The sequence below is a fragment of the Rhodamnia argentea genome, chromosome 1, assembly GCF_020921035.1.
Source record: "Rhodamnia argentea isolate NSW1041297 chromosome 1, ASM2092103v1, whole genome shotgun sequence".
NCBI lineage: Eukaryota > Viridiplantae > Streptophyta > Magnoliopsida > Myrtales > Myrtaceae > Rhodamnia > Rhodamnia argentea.
In genome coordinates this window covers 30,681,232-30,704,659 of record NC_063150.1, presented here as the reverse complement: position 1 = coordinate 30,704,659, position 23,428 = coordinate 30,681,232, and the positions used below count along the sequence as shown (strand labels likewise).

The 23,428-nt window shown below is 40.5% G+C and overlaps 3 protein-coding genes across 3 annotated transcripts; 1 reads left to right on the top strand and 2 right to left on the bottom strand.

Moving 5' to 3' along the window:
• Positions 1-3,054, bottom strand: LOC125315829 (calcium-transporting ATPase 12, plasma membrane-type-like). Its single transcript, XM_048281762.1, has one exon. The coding sequence runs from the start codon at positions 3,052-3,054 to the stop codon at positions 1-3; it is 3,054 nt and encodes a 1,017-aa protein (XP_048137719.1).
• A 9,211-nt stretch (positions 3,055-12,265) lies between these two features.
• On the bottom strand, positions 12,266-14,320 carry LOC115743984 (calmodulin-like protein 8). The gene is made up of 4 exons (XM_030679042.2): positions 14,177-14,320; positions 13,443-13,600; positions 13,281-13,361; positions 12,266-12,446 (listed from the first exon to the last, which is right to left on the bottom strand). Exons 1-4 carry the CDS (start codon positions 14,268-14,270, stop codon positions 12,312-12,314), a joined length of 468 nt encoding a protein of 155 aa, XP_030534902.1. The 5' UTR covers positions 14,271-14,320; the 3' UTR covers positions 12,266-12,311.
• Positions 14,321-18,392: 4,072 nt separating this feature from the next.
• Positions 18,393-20,894, top strand: LOC115732739 (calcium-transporting ATPase 12, plasma membrane-type-like). The gene has a single exon (XM_048278195.1). The coding sequence runs from the start codon at positions 18,954-18,956 to the stop codon at positions 20,892-20,894; it is 1,941 nt and encodes a 646-aa protein (XP_048134152.1). The 5' UTR covers positions 18,393-18,953.
• The last annotated feature ends 2,534 nt before the right edge of the window (positions 20,895-23,428 follow it).

The window sequence follows — 23,428 nt, the reverse complement described above, 5'->3', positions numbered from 1 at the left end:
CTAATTTTTGCCCGAGACCGGAATGCACTTACTAAGCAAACCAATCGGCCAAGACAAAGCAGCGAGTCCGATGCAAGCACCCCATTGTCCCCAGTCCAGCCTCTCCGTGTTGGCAAACCTGTTCAGAAGCTCCACCAGCACCACCTGAAGAACAATCGTCAGGCTAACGATGCCCAAGAACAACTTGTTTTTATGTATCCCTTGGAATACATTCTTGTCCTCCAGCTTCCTGGCGTTAAATTCGTTGAAGATCTGGCAGAGCACGAAGCAGTTGAAAAAGATGGCGTCTTTCCCTCTCTCGTCCACTCCGAAGATGGAACCCCCCTTGAATTGTAGGGTCAGCAGGACGATGACTTGGTACGAGGCCTGAGATGTGAGATTCCTCCACATGACACTATTGATAAGCGGCTCGGTTCGTCCGACGGGTGGCTTTTGCATGAGGTCATTCGTGGGTTGCTCCGTCGCCAAAGCCAAAGCTCCCTGGGTGTCCATAACCAAGTTCACCCAAAGAAGCTGGACCGCCGTCAAAGGGACGTCGCCAGAAGAGACCGCAGCAACGAAGTTGATGACGAGGGAGGCCACGTTCAGCGTGAGCTGAAACTGGATGAACTTTTGAATGTTGTTGTAGACGCACCGCCCCCAACTCAGCAGAGTCACCATGGAGGCGAAATTATCGTCCAGGATGACGATATCTGAGCTCTCCTTTGCCACCTCAGTGCCTAGGATGCCCATGGAGAGCCCGATATCCGCTTCTTTTAGGGCTGGCCCGTCGTTGGTGCCGTCACCGGTAACTGCCACCACATGCCCTTTTTGCTTCAAGCAGTGCACCATCAAAAACTTATCGAATGGGGACGATCTAGCCATTACCCGGATTTTGTCGATTGCTGCCATCCTCTGTTCGGGCAAGTAGTTGCGAAACTGAACGCCCTCTACTATCGCTTCGTGCTCGATATCTTCGTCGGGATTGAATATCCCACATTCCAAGGCTATGGCTCTTGCAGTGTGCACGTTGTCTCCTGTGATCATCTTCATGTTCACTCCGGCGCTTCTACAAGACGCCACTGCCCTTCTCACGCCCGGTCTGCATGGATCCTTTATCCCCACTATTCCTAACAATGTCAGTCCATCTTCCTCGAGTCTCCCACGAACTTGAGCCGGTGAGCGCTTGGTTTTTTTGTAGGCAAATGCGATGCAGCGCAGGCTTTTGTCTGCCATATTTCTTATGATTGTCCCCAACTCAGACCTCGCTTCATCGTTCATGATATTCACCGTCCCGCTTTGGCTGAAATAACCTGAACACAATGCCAAGATCATCTCAGCAGCTCCCTTCCAGTGTATGTGAACGACCTGCTCTCCTCTCCTCCTCACGGCGACCCCGCTTCGCTTTTTCTCGGAATTGAATGCCTCGACTTGGATTATCTCCCAGTCTTGCTTCAGTTCGTCCATCGTCATACCCAATTCGAAAACGCCCCAGATAAGTATCGCCTTCTCGGTCGGGCTGCCTAGAATTTCAGGAACAGATGCAGAAGGTCGCATATGGACTGTACCTGATGTGTTCAAACCGGTTCCTTGTTGTAGGACTACAAGGACGTTGGCTGCTATTTTTCTGGATGCATCTGCACTCACATCTTCTTTCCCCATCCAGAACTCCGTGACCCTCATCTCATTTAACGTGAGAGTCCCGGTTTTATCCATGCAGATCGTTGTGGCGGAACCCATGGTTTCACAAGCAGAGAGCTTCCCGACCATGGCATTGTCGCTCATCATGCACTTCATGGAGTAGGCCAGCGATAAAGTGACCGCCAAAGGGAAGTCCTCAGGTATAGCCACTGCCACAATGGTCACCGCCACGGCAATTATACGCACGACCACGTCCATCACATCCCAGGCCTTGGTCTCCCTGCTGGTGAATTGTGGGTTTCCAGCCTCGTCTTCTCGGGTGCGTCCGGTGAAGTGGATTATCAAGATGAGGATTTCCAGTGCGGCCACCAACACCCCAACCTTCCCAATGAAGCAAGTGAACCTGTTCAGACGGGCTTGGAGCGGGGTCTCTTCATCTGAGCGACGGCTCATGGAACTCATCATCTTGCCCCACGCGGTGTTCACGCCGACAGAAACAACCATCATGCGCCCGTAGCCGTCCATCACTTTGGTGCCGGAGAGCAAGAAAGGATTCGCGCTGGAGACTTCGACGTGATCGCTTTGCCCAGTCATGCTATACTCGTCAACCTTCAGGGAATGGTCATCCACAAACAGTCCATCAGCCGGAACCTGGTCTCCAGTCTTCAGAAACACAACATCGCCTACGACGATATCAAATATGGAGATCGGTTGCCTCCTGCTATCTCTCACGACCTCCACTCTTATGTTGCTGCTATCTTTTGAAAGTTTCTGGAACAGCCTTCCTTGCCTATAGTAGCTGAGAGCAGAGCGGGCGACTAGTAGAAAAATGGCGACGATTATATTCCCACCATCATACCAACCTTGTTTAAGGCCTTGTTGTTTGATACTGAATGCTAAAGACAGAACGTCGGATGCCATGGGAATGATTATGGTCATGTCTTTGAATGCAGTAAGCACGAAACTGAGAAAGTACTTTGCCGGCGGCTTATTGTAATTATTCGCACCGAAAACATCGGTTCGCTGCATGAGTTCGGCTTCATCTCCGCTCAAGCCATTGTTGGGATCTGTCACGAGAATGGAAGCGAGGTGGTTAATGCCACCAAGTTGCGCTAGAGATTCTAAACTTTTCTCTCTTACGACGTTACTCAGGATCTGCAGGTCGACTTCTCGAAGCGGAGGGCTATCTCCTCCACGTGGGTAATCATTGCTTCTGAGGTTCACTACGATGGCATCATAGGAGAGCGACTGCAAAAGATCCGTCTTCTTCCCGAGATCTCGTTTTGACAGAGAGACGAGAGCCCTCGTGAAGTATATGACCGTGAAAGCCGAGCGCCATCTTCGCCGGCGGATATTCTTGGTCAAGCTATCGCAGCGGGCAAGCATGGCATCGGTCTCTAGTTCGCTAGGTTTACGAAGCCTCAACGACGACATGGATGAACAGAAAGAGACGACGAAAGGGTGCTCTTCTTGGATTAGCAAAAGAGTCGGGTTCAGAGGGTGAAGAACGGATTGAGTGGGGCTGAGCGGATGGATTTGGTTTGATTGGTATAGAACGGATGTGCATCTATATGTAGAGTGCAGTGTGCCAGGGCTTTCATCTTGCAGGAAGTTCATGCGAAAGTTCACTGTAGCTTCTTGCACAAATTTTTCCACGAACAGGAGTCGGTGGTGCTGACTCATTTTTTATAATTAACTTCCGGGCAAAACCAAAAAGTAAGATTAAAAATCAATCTTCCGGGATTTATGGTACTGTCGCCACGCTCTCATTTTTCTGAGAAGGTGACTTGTGATTCTGACCAGTGAAGTTGGAAACTATCACGTACATGAGGCTATTTTGAGTCATAAATCGAAAGAATTCTGAAAAGGTGACTTATAATTCTTAAGTAGAAAACTTAAAATGAAATCCGTAAAGTGTGTGAAAGTATTGGTGTATCAGAATACTACAACAAGAAAAGTAGAAATTACCTGCCCGAAATATTTCCAATTTAATTATGGAGGTAATCCGAAATGGCGACAAGTTCTATCTCTAACTCTCATCTCTTTGATTTTTTTTTTACCTTTTTACAGAGCGCAGGAGTCGAACCCCGCATTTGTGGTACTAGCGTCCCCATCCCCCAATCTTTTTATCATCAATACATTTTTATCAATTTGAATCAATCACCCAAAAAAATTTAGTATTCCGATAAGTAATTCTAGGTATATAAGTATTAATTTATATATTTAACCATCCACAAATCTTATTATACATAATTTTTTGAAACAAAGCTATGTGAAAAATTAACACTTTGCATGTAACGATGATATGTGTTAGAATTATTAAGAGCCATGACACTAAGATAAAGAAGAAATCGCTAAGAAGAAGAAGAAAGAGGAATGAATAAAAGTCTTTTCAATCCTTATTTTTCCATTGATACAACCTCCAGTATACATAGGACTTTACAAGGTGAACAATATCTACAATTAAGGAATCACAAATGGAAACTAAATATCTGATTTGATGATTGATGCAGAAGAGGAAAGTATGGTTTCTGATTTGATGGAGCTAATTGTTGCTGATTAATATATGATTTAGTGGAGCGTGATTGTTGCTGATTTGATTATGTGGAGCAACGTGGTTCTCTTAACAGTATGGACTGCATGATGTAGAAAGCGAGAATTTATCACTCTCAACCCTCTTTTGCCCCTCGTAATATGGAGTCAAAGCCAAATTTTCGGAGATGTCGATGCTGGATGAGATAGCATTTTTTTGGGGTGTGACAGCATGGTGTTACATTATTTAATCCGCCCGCCTTGGGGGAGTCCTTTAACGAATCCCTTGACGAGTAGTCAAAGGAGGGGTAATTTCTGACGAGGTAAGTTGTACTAGCTAGGGTAGAAAAAGAAATAATCACGAAAAATAATTCGGATCAAAAACAAAATACACATCAAATTTAGGGTAATTGTAGGAGATAGTGACACAAAATGATCCATTAACTTTGACATAATGTGTCATATGATTTCTAAATTTTCATTTTGTTCAATATGATCTTTGTACTTTAACTCAATTTGTAATGTGATATATTAATTTTTAGTTTGTTTAATATGATCTATGAATTTTCTGTACACGTTCAACGTAGTTGTTAAACTATATAAAAATGGTGCTTGGCTTTCACAGTCATATACTTCACGAGGTCCCTCGAATCTCTGTTAGAAAAATTGTTTAGAAAGAATGGAATTGGACTTAGAAAAATTATCTTTAAGGAATTCTTTACCCCCAAAAGTTGCTAGCGATTGCTGATAAAGATCCTCCAAGATACTATAAAATCTCTGAATGAGAATATCAAATAGCAATTTTGATATTTCTCTAAGAACTCCTAAAAGGAAATAATTGAAGCATAAATACTCTATTATTTTTAAGAAAGAAACCACGAATTGAGAGGTATGTTTCGAACCAGAAATGATTAATATATAATAACGAAATTCTTTTGTGAACAAACATACTGTTTTAAAATGGCACAATCAATCCTTTTTAACTGTAAGTTCGAAAAAAAATTAAAAAAACAGAAAACCATCTATCAGTGCCGATCTGGTCCCCGACTGGTGCCTCCCTTGATGTCGATGATTCCTCAAATTGCGTTGTGGCTACGCAATCAAGTCAACAGTTCGCCGCACTACAAAACTATTTAAAACTCTTATCTTCTATATTCGAGGTGCGTCACCAAATCAAATGTCTGCGTTCACAGTTAGTTTCACTGTTTTCTTATTGCCCTCAGAAAAGTTTCTGAAGGACACGCAAGTCGACACGGGATGTAATTCATGACCCAATTTTGTACGAGATCCAATCATATAAATCCTAAATCAATCATGTGGGTACATCTTAATTTGTGCTTTGGACTCCAATTTCAACTTTCAGGGATCTCCTATTGTCTCAATAGCAATCGGATGATATAGCTACAGCGCCTGCCTAAAGATACTGATGAATTACGATTCTCTCTACTCCTTCGGTTTGCCAATTGACCGGAGCCATCGGACGGGAGATCTCGAATCGAGTCCACGTGTGAAGTTAGTTTTCAAGAAACTGCTCGACTTATCAACCGAATAGCATATGCCTATGCGTATATATGCAAACACAGAAAAAGTTGAGAAGATTTTCATGTCCATCGAAATGTCTATGCTCAAAGAAAACAACCGTTTTTGTTAGTTTAGAGGACGAATTGGATTATTGCCAGGTTGCAATTAGGTGTCTTGAATGCAAAACTACAGATTTGGGCAAGAATTGGTATATTATAACCTTTATGTAATAAGTAAACTTACAAAGAAAATGCTTACATACGGACATGACTGAGAATAAATATCGTAATTCATAAACTCGACATGTGGTGATTGACTTGGATAGATAAAAAATTTCATGCTCGATCACCCGAAGATTTGTTCTTTGGAACATTCCGACTTTATCAAAACAATAGATCAAAACAAAATGCAAAGTCTAAGGCTCCGTTCATTTTGCAAAAAATAAGGTGTTTCTGGAAAATGTTTTTAAGGAAAATGACAATATTTTTTTGGTGTACAGCTGAAACGTGAAAATGAACTAAAAAATATTTTTTGTCATGAAAAATCGGATTTGATTTTCTTCCGTGCAAACATTTTAATAAATTTTCTATTTTAATTGTTTATTTTATTATTAAATTTGATTTTTTAATTGTTTTTTAAAAATTTATCTCTCTTTTTTTTTCTTTTCCCTTCTTCTTCTGCTTGTCACCGGCCACCATATGCAAGTGAGCTCCAGCTTTGCCACAAACTGGCAAGCTGGGGTTAGAGGATCGCCGGCCGATGTTTGGTCAAGAAAGAAGGAAAAAGGAAAAAGTAAAGAAAAGAAAAACATAAAATAATAACATTGAAATTTTAAAATATTAAAATAAAAATTATTATAAAATTGATTTCATTTGAAATATTTAAAAAGGAAATGCAGGTGAAGAAATTAAGTGAGGAAAATTATTTTCCTTACTTTTAAAGGTGTTTTTTCCATGAGTGATAATTTTTTTTTTTATTCACCTATTTTCTGTGAAACGAATGCGAGAAAATTCATATTACATCTTTTTGAAAGTAATCGTTCGCGAAATGAACGGAGTCCAAGACTTTCAATATGTGCTCATTGGAGGGTTCTAAGTTTTTTTTTTTTTGGGTCGAAGTGGGGTTCTAAGTCTAAACACCAACTTTCTTAGAAATATTCGCCAGCTTCTTGACCACCTACTTTGATTAATTGCAACTCTCCACCCTTAAGGAATGAATGTGTTGGGGCAAGCATTGTAATAAAGTATATGACTATCGTTTTAATTTATTATTTCATACATACCTAGAGTAATTCCCAGGGCAATTGAGGAAATTTTTTTTTTTAACTTCTCTCCTATACCTTTTAATCTAGCCAATTTAGTCTTAACATTTTGACAATTTATCAAATTATTCCTTTGCTCAATTTTGGCATGAAGTTGCTAACGTGGACAATTTTTTTTTCTTTGATTTTTTATTCATTTTTTCTTTTCCTTTTTTTACTAGACTGGTGAGGGTTGCTAGCCGCTGGTGAGGGTCCCAACCCTCTTCTTTACTTGGCACATCAGTAATCGGATACCTTTCTCGTATCTTTAATTAGCCTTTTCTTGTCCCGTCTTTATGTCGAACTTTCCACGGTCATTCGTGAAATATACTTGCCTGGATCACGGCCGGTCCGACCCCTAGCAATCGACTTAATTCTGAAATTTGCGGAGAATACGTACGATCGGTGGATATAATCGATTTAATTCTGAATCTACACAGGTATTTGCCGTATATATTCACGTTTGAAAGTCCTGTTACGAGGGTCTCATTTTCTGCAAATGATGCTTGGATGGAAAACCCACGAAGCATGAATGTTGGGTTTGAGAATGTTTAACGTATCTATAAAACAGATTTTCTTCATTTTCTTTTTGGGGGTTGATTATCACCTTTTGCCACCGGAGATGTGCATAGTAATTATGAGAACACAAAAAATTTTATCATCAGGCAGATACTTTCTATTTTTTCTTGTTACATTATTATTGGGGAAATTATTCAAAAAATCCTAAACATATTACACTTATTCCAATTCAGTCCTAGACTTTTTAATTTGGTCAATTTATTCTTCAACATTTTGATAATTTACTAATTGAATCCTTCCGGCCAATTTTGATCGGAAATCAATGACGTGGATATCGCTTGTCCTATGTGGCACGGCTCGCGTTGACATGGATAATTCCTGTAATTTTTTTTAAACATTGATTTTTCTTTTTCTTTTCATTGTTCTCTTTTTTTTTTTTTCCATTGGCTAACAAGGGTCATCGCCCAGCTTAGTGGAAAAAAAAACAAGAAAAGAATATAAAAAGATCAATTTCTTAAAAAAAATTGCATCCACTTTAACAACATGGATGATCATTGTCTACATCAATAATTTTCGACTAAAATGAACCGAAATGACTCAATTAACAAATTATCAAAATGTAGATGAAAGTTTTTCATCACGCGTTATCTCCCCAAACCCGACATGTCTCTCCTCTTTTCGCGGTTCTCTCTCTGACCCCCGAAGACTTCCTCATAAAAATAACACGACGAGGTCCATAGGAGTATGTGTCGCTAAATTTATCGGGAAGAACTTCTTTTATTTTATTTTTGGGGGGTAAAAGTCACAGAAATTGAACCTCAAAGTCTAACAATTCGTCTGTCAGAAAGAGTTGAACGTGACTCCGACCTTTGGATGATGAGTCCTCCTACTACATATGTTCCTCCAATGAGGGACGTACGCGTCATGTCCTTTCGATGAAAGATTCGATGCGTCAGGACGTTAGTCTTGCTTTCGATAAACATGGCAGTCATTGTTACGAGGAAGAGACTATATATATAACTAAGGGAGGATCCAACGTATTGGACAATTTATATAGTCAATGCCACGGGGCTTGACTTGACTCGTTCTCCGACGGCGCCCCCTCATCCCAACCAGTAAACTGGTGGCAATAATCACTCCTATCGCTTCTCCAATACTATTTTTTTTTTTCATTTTGATTTTAGTTAAACCCAATCTAGTCGGTGGACTTGCTTCTTTCAAATTGTTTTTTTTTTGGTAAGGAGCTTCTTTCAAATTGTTTCTCATTATTAAGACTAAATGTGGTCACTTTAATTTTCCCTTTTACCAATTCAAGAAACCGAAATTTTGCAAGAAGATTTCTATTTTTTATCATAGTGAAGTCTATGCGTAGGAATTTTTAATTTCCAGAAATATGCCAAGCAAACAAAAATGCAAGCAACACCACGAATTTGATCAATTATCGTGAATACGTCTTAGAACCATGATTAAATAGTATCTCGGAAATGCTTGAAATTGAGCATCGTGTTCGTGTTTTAGGTTAAAACTCAAAAAACTAGGGAAGTTACCAAAAAGTTCCTAAACTTATTGCACTTATGCCATTTTAATCATAAACTTTTCAATTGTGCCAATTCAGTACTAAACCATTTGACAACTTGCCAATTATGTCAAATTTAGTCCTAAAATTTTTGAAATTTTGTCAATTTAGTCCTAAATCTTTTGAAATTTTCCATTTTAGTCCTAGACTTATTGGAAGGACTAAATTGATAATTCGTGAAACTGTTTAGGAATAGTTTGGCAAATTATTAAAAGGTTTAGGACCAAATTGGCATAATTAAAATGTTTAGGACTGAATTGACAAGTTGTCAAAAGGTTTAGGACTGAATTGGCATAATTAAAAGGTTTAGGATTGAATTGGCACAAGTGCAATAGGTTTAAGACTTTTTGGACAATTTCTCCCAAAAAAAGAAGTAGGTTTCTATTATGGACAATAAATCTTTTCTGATTTTAGGTTCTTGTTTTAAAAAATGAAAATTTCGATATTTAATCATCCGAAAGTCATTTCCTCACTCTAGTAGAAGTTAATAAAACTTGCAATACGAAGAAGGAGGTCAAGTCATGTTATGCCTTTTCGCCCAAGAAACAAAAATAATTCGTGATATGCGTGGTGACTCTATATTCGTTTATCCTGAAATAACAAACATATATCTAGTCCTTCTTTCGAAAAGAATTTCTTCTTTTGGCTTTCTTTTGTTGATAAGTTTCCATCCAACTTTGCACCTAATATTGGAGTCCTTTTTCCATGAGGAAAGAACTGTGATGAGATATCTCGTGCTCTTTTCATACATATGATCTTTCTTTACGAATAAAATTAAGGTTTTAAGTTGGACATTCTAATATGGTATCGGATTTAGGTTCTGCTGCAGTTTATTTCACATGTGTAGCCCTCGTTTATCAAATTCCACGTGTAGTTTTTAGTCTCATTGCACATAATAGAAGATGTTAAAGTATCTCACAACATTTATATACTGATTCATATGCTCTTTATATATATATATATATATATATATATATATATATATATATATATATATATAATCTTACTTAATCTATGATTTTAAGTTTTGGATTCAACATTCAAAGAAGTTACATTATTTCCTCGAAACTTTGACATTGATACGAGAGGACAAGAATGTCCACGAGAAAAAAAAATGCTGAATGTTGGAGTTTGAATTCCACATTATTTCGAAAGGCTAATGTACACGTCCTAAAAATTGAAAGAAATTTATCGAGATGTCCTAGAAAAATAAGGCGTGGAACCTTAATTTCTTGAACAAAAGAAGTGTTGTAAGGACGGGAAAAATTATCAAAAAAGTCCTAAATTTATTGAAATTGTACCAATTCAGCCCTAAATATTTGTTTTTTTGGTGGATTCAATCCTAAACCTTTTACTTTTATGCTAATTTAGTCCATTTGGTCGACCGACGCCGATGTGAATAATTTTTAATAATATTTAATTTTTTCTTTTTGATATTTTATTTTTATCTTTTCTCTCTCTATCTTTATTTTTTTTCATGTGGCCGGCAAGGGTTGTTGGAGCTTGCCAGCCACTAGGCGAGGACATCGCGACCACAGGCGAAGACGGCCTTGCCCGTAGTTGGCGTGCGAGTCCATGGCCTCTTTAGCCCATGGCCGCGCCTTGCGAACTCAAACCATGTGAGGCGTAGCCGCAAGCAAAGGCAGCCATGGAAAACTATCAAGAGTGCGTGAGGTTCAACTAGGCTTTGCGGTGCTGCTGGAAAGTCTCGAACGTGGCGACAAAAAGACTGCAAGGTCGCCGGAAAACTTGCAGGAACTCGGCAAGACCGCCTGGAGGTTACTGTGGCAGTTGGAACTTGGAAGGGTTGTTCATGGTGACAGTTCATCGTTGGTGCTCCTTCATTCACTGCAATTAACCGCCCGGTGTGGACTGGCTTGGCACGCTAACGATGTAGGACGTTGCTCCGGAGGACTCACCGGGACACGACAACAGGTGGCCAGATTGGCAATGCGAGAGCGTGGCGCTGACGGCAGTATGCACGTTAGGGAGGCCCGGCTGTCGGAGGAGCAACGGCCAAGGAGCATTTGAGGCCGAGAGCTTCTTTCTCACTTTTCCTCTTCAACCGTGTATTGTCTAAGTGTGCGTCGTGTGTTTTTTTCCTCTTCAATTGTAAGCAACCCTTTCTATAGGGTAGGTTTAGGGCTTCTTGCAAGAACTGAGGACATCTTTGTTTCCTACTTTGGATTTTATGATATTCTCGTGATTTGGAAACCTCCTTTTTATTTAAAATTTTGATAATATATAACTTGATTGCTTCCCGAATTTGTTTAAACAATTAAGTTTTTTTTCCAACTTGGCACAAATATCTTGTGAATTTCGGCCACTTATATGATATTTGGGCTTGGCCAAATTTTCATAATCTTATGGGCTCGCTCTCAAATTTTTAATTAAGCTCAGAATCCCTACTCCAGTTCAACTAAAATGCAATTTATGTGGGTTTAACGCTGTTAAATTAAAAACATCCCTAAATTTCAATTAACAATGTCTTTTGTTAGGGGTCGGGGTCGATCCCCACATCAGTCCACTAGCTCCAATTCAAACTAAATTGAAATTTATGTGGGTTTAATACTATTTAATGAAAAATGCTCCTAAAATGCAATTGACAATATTTTTTGTTAAGAGCCGGGGTCGGTCCATAATTTTCTGCGTAAAGTAATGACTCAATAGTCACTAAAATTTAGGTGTCAACAAGTAAGTGCCTTTCAAGCCAATATTGTAGCTCACAAGAACCAAATTTATGGACCACATAGCATTGCGGCCGTTAGATTACGTGAGAATCGCTAGCTCTAATTATGCGGCTGACTTAATCATGGTAAATTGAGTCTAGATAATCAATTCACGAGGAGTAGTCTACGTCATGTATAAGAAACACGTCTCGATTGGACGTTACTTCAAACCACATATAGAAAAAGCCCGCCGTAAAACTTTGAATTTACATATTTTATCCAGGGGCACAATATTTATGAAGTAAGTAACTAAGTATATTTGGAGGAAGAAAAACACGATTGAGATCCTCAAAAGTCGCTTGATGTAATAATAGCATAAATGACGAACTCAAAGAAGTTTTATATGACCATAAACTAGTAAGGAAGCAAATTTGGTGCACATCTTTAATTTAGCAAGACATAATGCTTTTGTTAAAGCAAACAAAAAAAAAAACATAATGCTTTTTCCTTTTTTCTTTTTAGCAGGACAAACCTTAAAAATATGAATTTCGTGGCGGCAAGAACAGTAGCGCTTTCAGAAAGCTAACATCATCCTGATGAACTCTTCGTAGTTGATTTGGCCATCGCCATCCAAATCCGCCTCTCTCATCATCGCTTCCAGTTCTTCCTCCGTTAACTTTTCTCCCAGGTGAATCATCACCCGCCTCAACTGTAATTACCCACCAATTAAGAGGTAAGTTCTCTAAGTCACGCATAATCACACTTACAGTAGAGGTGAATTTTCTCTTCTTCTTCTTTCGGTTCGCCGACTAAAGCATCGGAAGGGCCTTCCCGAGGAAATTCTCGGGAAGCTTCTGCGCAAGTTAGCGGAAGTTTCTTCGAGAGAAGCGAGACGTATGTTCAAGTACTTTCGAGAATCACCAACAACTGATGTCAGGGACTTTCATCCTTTCTCTCCCTTGTTCATGTTAAATCTGGTTCTTTAAGGTTAATAGTTGCTTCTCATATCAGGCTAGTACCGAAGGAGGTAGATAAGTAAAAGGTTTGCAGCTTCTAGATAGAAAGCCAGAAAGTGGATCACGTTGAAAATCCTTAATAAGGAAAGAGATGTCAAGCAGAGTAAATGAAACTAACCCTAGAAAGGTCGTTCAAGATCAGCTGAGTGATTAGAGAAGAGAAGGAAAACACTGAGCTCCTTATTTGGGTAATTAAAGAAAGAATTATGCCAGTGGATATGAAGAATTATATACCGTTAAATGATGTTATGTCACCAAACAAGCCATGTTCCTACATCTACAGGCAATACAATGGATCGGACTCTATGTAGTTAACGAGATATTTCATGAGTCTGAAAATAATGCATACCTTAAAAATGGGTTTCCTTGTTAAAAATCGAGATTTGGCAAACATCTTACGAATTTTGTAAAAGTTCGTTTAAGATTTCTTTGTCTCATTTCCTTCTTTTTTTTATGTGGTTTGGCAAGGAGAAATTGCTCCAAGATACAAACAAGACAGTGAATGAGCGGTTAGGAATAGTTCAAACCTCGTTAGGAGATATGTAGCCATCTTGATCCTTGTCAATGACCTTAAAAGCTTCCTTTAATTCCTCTTCGATTTCATTCTCCTAAACAAATATAAAACCAATTTGCGTACACGTTCATTCAATCTAGGAACTTACGAATACGGGATTTAAGTATAATAGTACCTTGATTTTTCTGGCCATAAGATTCAAGAACTCCCCGAATTCTATCGTCCCGTTGCCGTCGATGTCGACCTCCTTGATCATGCTTTGAAGTTCTTCCTCTGTGGGATGTTGGTCCAAGGATTTGATTGCAGTCGCCAATTCCTTACTTGTGATGCAACCTATGGAACAAGCAAACCAATAGTCAATCATCTAGGAAGGCAAACAAGCATTAGGTGTTGAAATCCATGAGCCCATTCACATGGGACTTCCCACCACGTTATGAGCCGGGCAATGAAATTAAACCTTAAACAATCAATAGATGCAACATGAACTTCAAAGAACATAAATTGGGTAGTGATCAATGAGGAATCCTAAAGTTCATCCCAATAATATCAGTTTTCTACACTGAAAAATTGAATCTAGCATAGCTTTTACACAGATGCATGATGAGATCACTAAAGGCAGAAGCAGTTGCTGTTATTTCTGATGTAATAAAGACAAGGCCATTACATTAGTACCATCACAGCCATGAACACTGGAAAAACCGTACTTCCGACACGTTGGCCGATCTTTAATATTGTGAAATACATATTCTTATATCCCAAAATATTTACACCCCAGAACTGTGTGTTGCACCCATGAAGAATTGGATCATGTATTGGCAATGAAAAGATTATCTAGAAAGAAAAAAAAAATGTATATTAATAGAGAGTATCCAAAGGAGGAGGAGGAGGACGACGACGACGAGGAGTTACCATCTCCATCCATGTCTAGCAAACAAAACGCTTCTTGGAACTCATCAATCTGCTCTTTAGTTAACACCTCCCCTCTTCTTGGCTTCATATCCATCGAGAGATCGAGATCGAGATGGAGAGAGAGAAGCTTAGACGATGTAAACCCCAGTTAGATCTCGCATAAGCTCTTATTCTGAAGTCTCCAAAAGGTGGGTCGTCTCATGGGCTGTCCCTTTCATTAAGACTGAGAAATCTTGAACGAAGAACATGCTTTTTTTGAACGAAGGACAGGCCTGAAATGGTCAAACACGCTTGTACCAGAATCTTGTCTAGACGGATATTTCTGTAGCTGTTATCTCAAAAGGCTTTTCTTCCATGCATTAGTGGAGAAGAATTTTTGAAGTCCGAAGCATTTTTTTCGGTGCTCGTTTTCTCCCACCGAGCGTCACTTCGACGACACGACTTTTCTCGACTTAGATGACGTGAGCAATTTATTGGAATAATGATATAAACGGTCCATTCATAAACTTTCAATTTGTTCAATATGACTTTAAAATGATTTTCTTTCATTAATTTGAATTCAAGGACAATATCATACATTTTTACATATAATTCAAAAACTAATTTGAACATGTAGTAAAAATCCAGATATCACAATAGTGCATGTTGGACTAAAGTTCAAGGACTGTATTGAATCAATTGAAAATTCATAGACCACATTGCATATTAAACCATAGTTCAAAGACCGTTTGTGTCATTATCCCTAATTGATTAGACCAAAGCATCGAACGTTCATAGGAGATATGGTCAATATCTGCCAACAATTTTCATATGTTTGATGCAAGTCTTTTCCGATTTAAAACAGTAGTTGAGATTGTAAGATGTCTATGTTGAAAGCTGACTATAATGATGACGACGATGCTTAGACTTATGTGATTCGCCCTTGTTGCTTGGATTAAAGCGCAAGGTTGACTTTCCAGTCTACACGTTCATAAGTGAAGAATTTAGGAGGAGGATGTGCACCACTAAGACATAAGACATAAAATCATCTTTGACTATGTTGTTTCCCATGAATATTCAGATATGGCCTTCGGCTTGGAAAAATGGTCGGGAAGCTGGAAAAGTTATGGTCAAAAAGATATGAGAGGAGCATGGCCATAAAATTCTGGTGTCTGACCTACTTATGGATTTTTTGGAAAAAAATTATCAAAAAAGTTATAACCCAATTATAACCGTGTCAATTTAGTTCTAAATCTTTATTTTAATCGAGAAAGAGGCGTGGGGTGACTGATGAGGCTCGCCTAGTGGCCGTTGAGAGCTTGGCGAGCCTCATCCGCCCCTGGTGTGGGCCGCGACGCCCTTGTCCATTGCTGGTCACTTTAAATAAAAATTGAATAAATATTAAATATTTATTAAAAATTATTCACGTCGTAGCCAATTATGCCATGTAGGATGACCGGTGTCCACGCCGCCGATTTCAGGTTAAAATTGACCGGATGGACTAAATTAGCACAAATGCAAAAGATTTAGTACTCAAATGGCAGAAAAAAAAATTACTATAATCGAATCGACACAATTACAAAAAACTTCAGACTTTTTTGATAATTTTTCTGGTATTTTTTTTTTGTCAATATTTTTATGGTGTTTTATATGTGAGAAAACGCACAAATGTATCATTTTTTAATGACACGAGTGAGATTGCCAAGGAATTTGGTGTGCACTCTATATGCTTTTCCAACAATTTTAGGGTCGCACTTTTTCCACTCTCCCGTCGTACTATTTTGACAATAATAGTTTTTGTGGATCCCACATTTTTAAACGATTTTCTTTTAGGGCACACGGCGTTCCGTTTATTTTCTTCTTTCTTTTTTTCTTGGGTCTCACTTTCCTCCTTCTCATCGTCGCTCTCTACTCCCCCTCTTTCCATTTATCGCTTCGGCACCGCCAGTGGTGTCCTTGCCGTGGCACTCCTCTGCCGTAGTTGTTTGAAGGTATGGCAGCGATGTTGGGTTCATAGGCTTTGCTCTCTTGATCTTGGTCTGTTCCTACTGAAAACTCTCCGGCAATTCGAGCAATACCAAAAGAGACGAAAAAAAAAATCAGAGGCGAAGGAAAGATGAGTAAAGGGAAAGGGCAGACCAAGGTTGTAAAAGCTGGAAGCCAAACTTTCCTTCGTCAAGAGTTTAATTTCTTAGAAACATTCGCCAATTTCTTGATCACCTACTACTCCGATTAATTGCAACTCTCCGGCCTTAAGGAATGAATGTGCGGGGGCAATCATTGTGATAGAATATATGACCGTCGTGTTAATTTATTACTCCATGCATGCATAGAGTAACTCGTAGGAGAAATTATCAAAAAAAATTAATCCTAAACATTTTGATAATTTGTCAATTTAGCCCTTTTAATCAATTTAGCCAAAAATTGCTAACTTAGATGATAGTAGTTCAACGTGGCACGACCGGAGCTAATGTGAATAATTTTTTCAACTTTTTTCTAAATTATTTCTATTTCATTTTCTTTCTTTTTTTCCTACTATGGCCGGAGAGATCGCTAGGCCTCGGTGGTTGCTAGTGACAATCACGGCACTCACCCGAATCCGGGCTAGGCCACTACAACGATGGGCAATGGCGGCCTCGCCAATGAACGATGAGGTATGATGAGCCGGCCTCACCCGGATCTGGACAAGGTGGCCGCGGGCAACCCTTGCCGACCACAGTGGAAAAAAAAATAAAAAAACAAAGGGAAGAGAAAAGACAAGAACAAACAAAAAAAAAAGTTTAAAAAAAATCAGAAAATTTAATTAAAAAAAGCATCTACGTCAACGAATTCTAGCCAAAATTTGCCAAAAAAGACTACATTGCTAAATTGATGACTAAAATGGCCAAACTAAAATGCTTATGACTAAATTGACACAGATGTAATAGGTTTAGGACTTTTTATAATAATTTCCTTGTAACTCCTAAGGTGGGATAATACCAAAGCAAGCAAATAAATAATGACAAACATGCTAACATTCTAGATTCACGAACTAATCAACTAAGCTTTTTCCATCCTCTCTAAAAAAAAAAAAAAGTAACATTTATCTTGAATGATCTTGTCTCGTATCATGTTGGCAATTTTGTCTATTGTAGGGAAACCAAAAGGTAAAGTTAGATCCCTCGGCAACCGGTTTTCTTTCTTTCTCCCCCTCATATTTTCGGGGTTGGATTTGACATTCGACCCTCATGCGTTCATAGGACCAAGCCCAAACCGATCTAAAATTGTCAGTCAATTGGTTCATAGGCCCAAGCCCCAAAGCCCAAAAAGAAATCCCATATCAGTTGATGGGCCGAACGCCCAAAGCCCATTTTCTTAAGGAGAGAAACAGTGATGAGTTGTTGTTGTTCCGGACAGGAGCACCGGAGTTGGTTGTCCAGAAGCTGGAATCGTAAGCGCTCGACGGTCGATACTGCGACATCCACGAATCGCACCGAAAAAAAGAAAAAAACAAGAAGAAGGAAAAATCAACGTTTGCAACGGTCGCATGCCATTGATAAGATCGGACAATCGACGAAACAGATGCCTAATGCCTAATTCCTATCCCAACATGGAGAACTCTTCTCCTCATTCTCGGAAACTAGAAAACGAATCGAGCTTACGAACAGGGAATTAAAAAAAAAAAACCGCCAAACAACGGAAATTCGGGTTCGATCAGCCAAAATCAGCCCTATCAAAAGGGCCGCAAAACCCAGGACGAAGAATTCCGCGGCTGCGAAGATTGGAAGATCCGACGATTGAAGCAGGGAGAGGCGAAAGATGAATCGGTTTTTTACCTTGTACGAGGTCCATGGCCGGGGCGGTGGGGGTGGGGTGTGGGGACGGAGAGAAGCGGATCGACGGAGACGACGGGGCGAGGGGACTGAGCTCGGCTTCGAAGCTAACGATGGCTACCCTGAGTGGGCGCGTGTCGATCGCTTATGATCTCTTTCTCTATGCCTATCGTTATGCTCGTCGATGTCTCTTTCCGTCTTATTTTTGTTCTGATCAATCGGACTGAGACGTCCGCAGCGATTTTGTACGGCGCTCGCATTTTCCAATGAAATATATGAATAGAAACACGGTTCAATATCTTATTTTGAAAGGAGATTGATACTGCGCAAACAGTTTTCTGGATTCATCGTTTTCGAGTTACTACATTTGTCATCACCCAGTTTGAAGAAACTTCAAAAGGGTACAAGGAACTTTCCAAATGCTTGTTCGTGGAAAGATTTAACTCAAGAAGCTACAGGGAACTTTCCCATGAAGTTCAAGCAGAATTTAAGCTCTTCCACGCTGCACTATATATGGAACTGAGAACACAAAAACCTTTCAAAACCCATCAAACGAAATCCCTCCCTCCCTCCCTCCGTTCAACCCCAGTCAATCAGTGTTTTTTGACTCCCCAAGACTCCTGTCCATCCTCTGAACCAGACTCGTTTTGCTAACCCAAGCAGACCCTTTCGTCTTCTCTTCCTGTTGTTCATCCATGTCGTCTTTGAGGCTCCGTAAACCTAGCGAAGCAGGGACCGATGCCGTGCTCGACCGCTGCAATAGCCTGGCGAAGATTGTCCACAGGCGAAGGTGGCGCTTGGCTTACACTGTCATATACTTCACCAGGGCTCTCGAGTCTCTGTCACAACAAGTCCTCGGGAGGAAGACGGACCTGTTGCGGTCGCTCTCTTAAGTTGCCATTGACATCAACCTCGGAAACGATGGTAACCCACGTGAAGGAGATCGCCCTTCGCTTCGGGATGTTGACCTGAAGATCCTGAGTAACATGGTAAGAGAGAAAAGGTTAGAATCTCTAGCTCAACTTGGTGGCATTAAACAACTCGCTTCAATTCTCATGACAAATCCCGACAATGGCTTGAGCGGAGATGAAACCGACCTTATGCAGCGAACCGATGTTTTCGGTGCGAATAAGTACAATAAGCCGCCGGCAAAGAACTTTCTCAGTTTTGTGCTTGATGCACTCAAAGACATGACCATAATCATTCTCATAGCATGCGCTGTTCTCTCTTTAGTATTCGGCATCAAACAGCACGGCCTCAAAGAAGGTTGGTATGATGGTGGGAGTATCATCATCGCCATCTTTCTAGTTGTCGCCGTGTCTGCTCTCAGCAACTATAAGCAAGGAAGGCAGTTCCAGAAACTTTCAAAAGTGAGCAGCAACATAAGAGTGGAGGTTGTGAGAGATGGCAGGAGGCAACCGATCTCCATATTTGATGCCGTCGTAGGCGATGTCATGTTTCTGAAGATTGGCGACCAGGTTCCAGCTGACGGGTTGTTTGTGGATGGCCATTCCCTGAAGGTCGACAAGTCTAGCATGACCGGTGAAAGCGATCATGTCGAAATCTACAGCGAGAATCCTTTCTTGCTCTTGGGCACCAAAGTGATAGATGGCTATGGTCGCATGATGGTTGCTTCTGTCGGCATGAACACTGCGTGGGGCGAGATGATGAGTTCCGTGAGCCGCGACTTAGATGAAGAGACCCCGCTCCAAGCCCGTCTAAACAAGTTGACTTCCTTCATCGGGAAGGTTGGGCTGTTGGTAGCTGCACTGGTGCTTCTCGTCTTAATGACCCGCTACTTCACCGGACACACCCAAGACGAGGCCGGACACAGAGAATTCACCAGCGGGAAGACCAAGTCCGGTGACGTGATGGATGCAGTCGTGCGCATAGTTGCCGCAGCGGTGACCATTGTGGTGGTGGCTATACCTGAGGGTTTACCGTTGGCCGTCACTTTGACGCTGGCCTACTCCATGAAGCGCATGATGGGCGACAATGCCATGGTCCGGAAGCTCTCTGCCTGTGAAACCATGGGTTCTGCCACAACAATCTGTACGGATAAAACCGGGACTCTCACGTTAAACGAGATGAGAGTCACTGAGTTCTGGATGGGGAAAGAACATGTGAGTGTAGATGCATCCAGAAAAATTGCAGCCAGCATCCTTGAAATCCTACTGCAAGGAATCGGCTTGAACACAACAGGTACTATCCACGTGCGACCTTTGGTTTCTGCTCCTGAGATTTTAGGCAGTCCAACAGAGAAAGCAATACTTTCTTGGGGTGCGCTCGAATTGGGTCTGATGATGGATCAACTTAAGCAAGACTGGGAGATAATCCAAGTCGAGGCATTCAATTCTGAGAAAAAGAGAAGCGGGGTTGCAGTGAGGAGGAGAGGAGAGCTGGTCATTCACATACACTGGAAGGGAGCTGCTGAGATGATCTTGGCATTGTGTTCAGATTATTACAGCCAGAGTGGGACGGTGAACGTCATGAATGATGAAGCAAGGTCTGAGTTCGGGACAATCATAAAAAATATGGCAGACAAAAGCCTGCGCTGCATCGCATTCGCCTACAGAAAAATCAATGGTTCGCTTGCTCAAGTTCATGGGAGACTCGAGGAAGATGGACTTACATTGTTAGGGATAGTGGGGATAAAAGATACATGCAGACCGGGTGTGAGGAGTGCAGTGGCGTCCTGTAGAAATGCCGGAGTGAACATCAAGATGATCACAGGAGACAATGTGCACACTGCAAGAGCTATAGCCCTGGAATGTGGGATACTCAATCCCAACAAAGATCTCGAACACGAAGCCATAGTAGAGGGCGTTCAGTTTCGCAACTACTCACCCGAACAGAGAATGGCAGCAATCGAGAAAATTCAGGTAATGGCTAGATTGTTCCCATTTGATAAGCTTTTGATGGTGTAGTGCTTGAAGCAGAAAGTAGGGGTGAGCATGGTTCCAGGGTAGAACCGAGAACCCGGAATCGGAACTTATAGGATCCGGTCTGATTCCAAGTTCCAAGATATGCAAGGTAGGTTCAAGGTTCCAAAAATTGAGAAACCTGTTTCAATAAGTAGGTTACGGGTTCCACTTGGAACCCGGAACCTAAACCTAGATTCCGAAATAAATTTTTATATTTTTCTTGGTATATGTTTTTATATGGTCCTACAATATTCTATGGCATCCGATGATGAGTATATACTATGGAGCCAAACAAATTTTTAGGTTTCAAGTTCAAAAAAATGATAAACATATTCCAATAGATTGATTTCGGGTTCTAAATATAACATGTACGGAACCTAAAATCACTCACCTCTACTTTTTCTTATATGTTGTAGAGTTCACTCTCCTTTTGCTTAATTAAAAATGAAAAAAATAAAATAAAATAAAAGAAATTGATAGGTTCTCCGGTACCTTGGAACCGATCATAAAACCTGTGACAAGGTAGGTTTCGGGTTCCAAAAAATGAGGAACCTGTTTTAACGGATAGGTTACGGGTTTTAAGTGGAACCTAGAATCGCTCACCCCTAGTAGAAATGGCATGTGGTGGCAGTCACTGGTGATGGCCTAAGCCCAAACCGATCTAAAATTGTCAGTCAATGGGTTCATAGGCCCAAGCCCCAAAGCCCAAAAAGAAATCCCATATCAGTTGATGGGCCGAACGCCCAAAGCCCATTTTCTTTCAGAGACCTAGTTCTTCGTTCGAAGAAGGAACTTTCCATGGAGAGCACAGACGCGCAGGCCCACCATTATTCCCAGCGCTTCAGCTCCACAGGCAGACGCAGAACGAGAAAAAGCGAAAAAGGAAGAATTGGGTTGGGTCCCCTCTCGCCAACTCCAAAGACGGAATCGTTCACTTTGACAGCAGGGAAACGAGCAAGAAAGGTCAGCATCTCTCTGTTTCTCTCTCGCCCCCAAACCACCCCCCCTCTCTCTGTGATGGTACGTACGGATTGATTCTTGTTCGCGAATTCGAACAAAATTTGCTTTTTTCTCTAGAAGACGAATTGGGTTCTTGCTTTTATTCTTTTGTCTGCCAATGCTCGTTGTTCTAGAAGGCGAGTTGGGTTCTCTCTCTCTCTCTACCCCTCATTTGTGCTTGTTGGTTTGTACGGGAGATAATGGCGGAATAGTAGCTCAAGTCAGGGAAGTGTGGTCAATTCAATAATGGAGCCCCACATTCCCCTTCACCGTTGAAAATTTTAAATTTTTTGTCTTTTTAGGGGTTATCGGACCATGTCTTGTCTTGGCTCTGTTCTTTTATAAACTCAAGTTTTTTTTTTTCTTTTTGGGGCCCCATTTGTTTATTCACGGAAGTACTACTGTTTGATTACTTTGCATGTACTATGTTGCTGATAAATTTGTGGGGAATGAATGAGCTTAAAGTAACCCCAGCAATCTGAAAACCCTTCTGTGGGAAAGTGAGAAGCTAAGAAAAGCATTTCTAGGGTAGTCTAATTGAGTCGAGACGTATCAGAATTTGATTATGGCAGTTGAAATTGGCAATGCCTCATTGCCTTGCCCTTGATCAGGGTTCGAAATTTCTTTTTGACTTGTCGACCGAACACCATGTTTCCTTTTCACTCCATCCTTTTTCAATAGTGTATTTCCCTTACTTAATTGGCTGTTGCCTCTGTGACATGGAAAGAACCAGCTAGTATTGGTGATGCTTAGGTATGAAGTATTTGCAATTGATTAGCTTGCGTAAACTCCTTTTTGTGAGTCTTGTTATTACTGTTGCCAACATGGTCATATGAATAGAATATAATCGATGATTGTTTTGCCCACAAACGGAGGAGAAGAATTGAGATGTTGGTTAAAGATGGGTATTCGCATTGATAGGTGAATTTGGCTGTAAACTTGGGATCCTCCTTTGAAAATTTCTTTTCTTCCTTCCATCCAAAGAATTATTTCACACTTTTTTTTTTTTCCCCCTTTTTCAAACTAGTGCTGTTTTGCTGCTTGTAGGCAATCAGATTTGTGCACCTATTAAACAGCTATGGCCACCTATATAAACCTTTTGTTTCAAGTTGTTTGCTAGAATATGTGGTCATGCTTTTTTAGGACATGGAAGATTTAGTTGAAGATTTGTGAGAAAAAGATGATAGCATCTCTCCTTTGGTCGGAAGCAAGCAATCATAAGGATTTGAAAGTGTGTTCAGTATAAATGATTTGATTCGTTCCTTGCCGTTTGCATCAAATAAAGTCTGTTCGACCGAAAGGAAAACCTTGCGTGAACTTAAGGCATGAATTTTTTAGCTTTTACGAAGCTTGCTGTGAACTAGCAAAGTCCTCCTTTTAGCTTTCCTGTAGGATAACTTTTTGAATACTAAATTAGAGATGATTGTTAAAGCAGGCATCTAGCATGATCACCTGATTAATAAAATCATCTGCAGGATTATTTGAGCTCAACAGTAGTGTAGCAAGAAAGACCAAAGTATCGAGGTTGAAACTATGGA

Coding starts and splice junctions, on each gene's coding strand:
- LOC115732739 (XM_048278195.1), top strand. CDS start 18,954: ATGGTAAGAGAGAAAAGGTTAGAATCTCTAGCTCAACTTGGTGGCATT.
- LOC125315829 (XM_048281762.1), bottom strand. CDS start 3,054: ATGTCGTCGTTGAGGCTTCGTAAACCTAGCGAACTAGAGACCGATGCC.
- LOC115743984 (XM_030679042.2), bottom strand. CDS start 14,270: ATGGATATGAAGCCAAGAAGAGGGGAGGTGTTAACTAAAGAGCAGATT. Junction 13,601..14,176: donor GCTAGACATGGATGGAGATG/GTAACTCCTCGT, acceptor CTTGTTCCATAG/GTTGCATCACAAGTAAGGAA. Junction 13,362..13,442: donor TTATGGCCAGAAAAATCAAG/GTACTATTATAC, acceptor ATATTTGTTTAG/GAGAATGAAATCGAAGAGGA.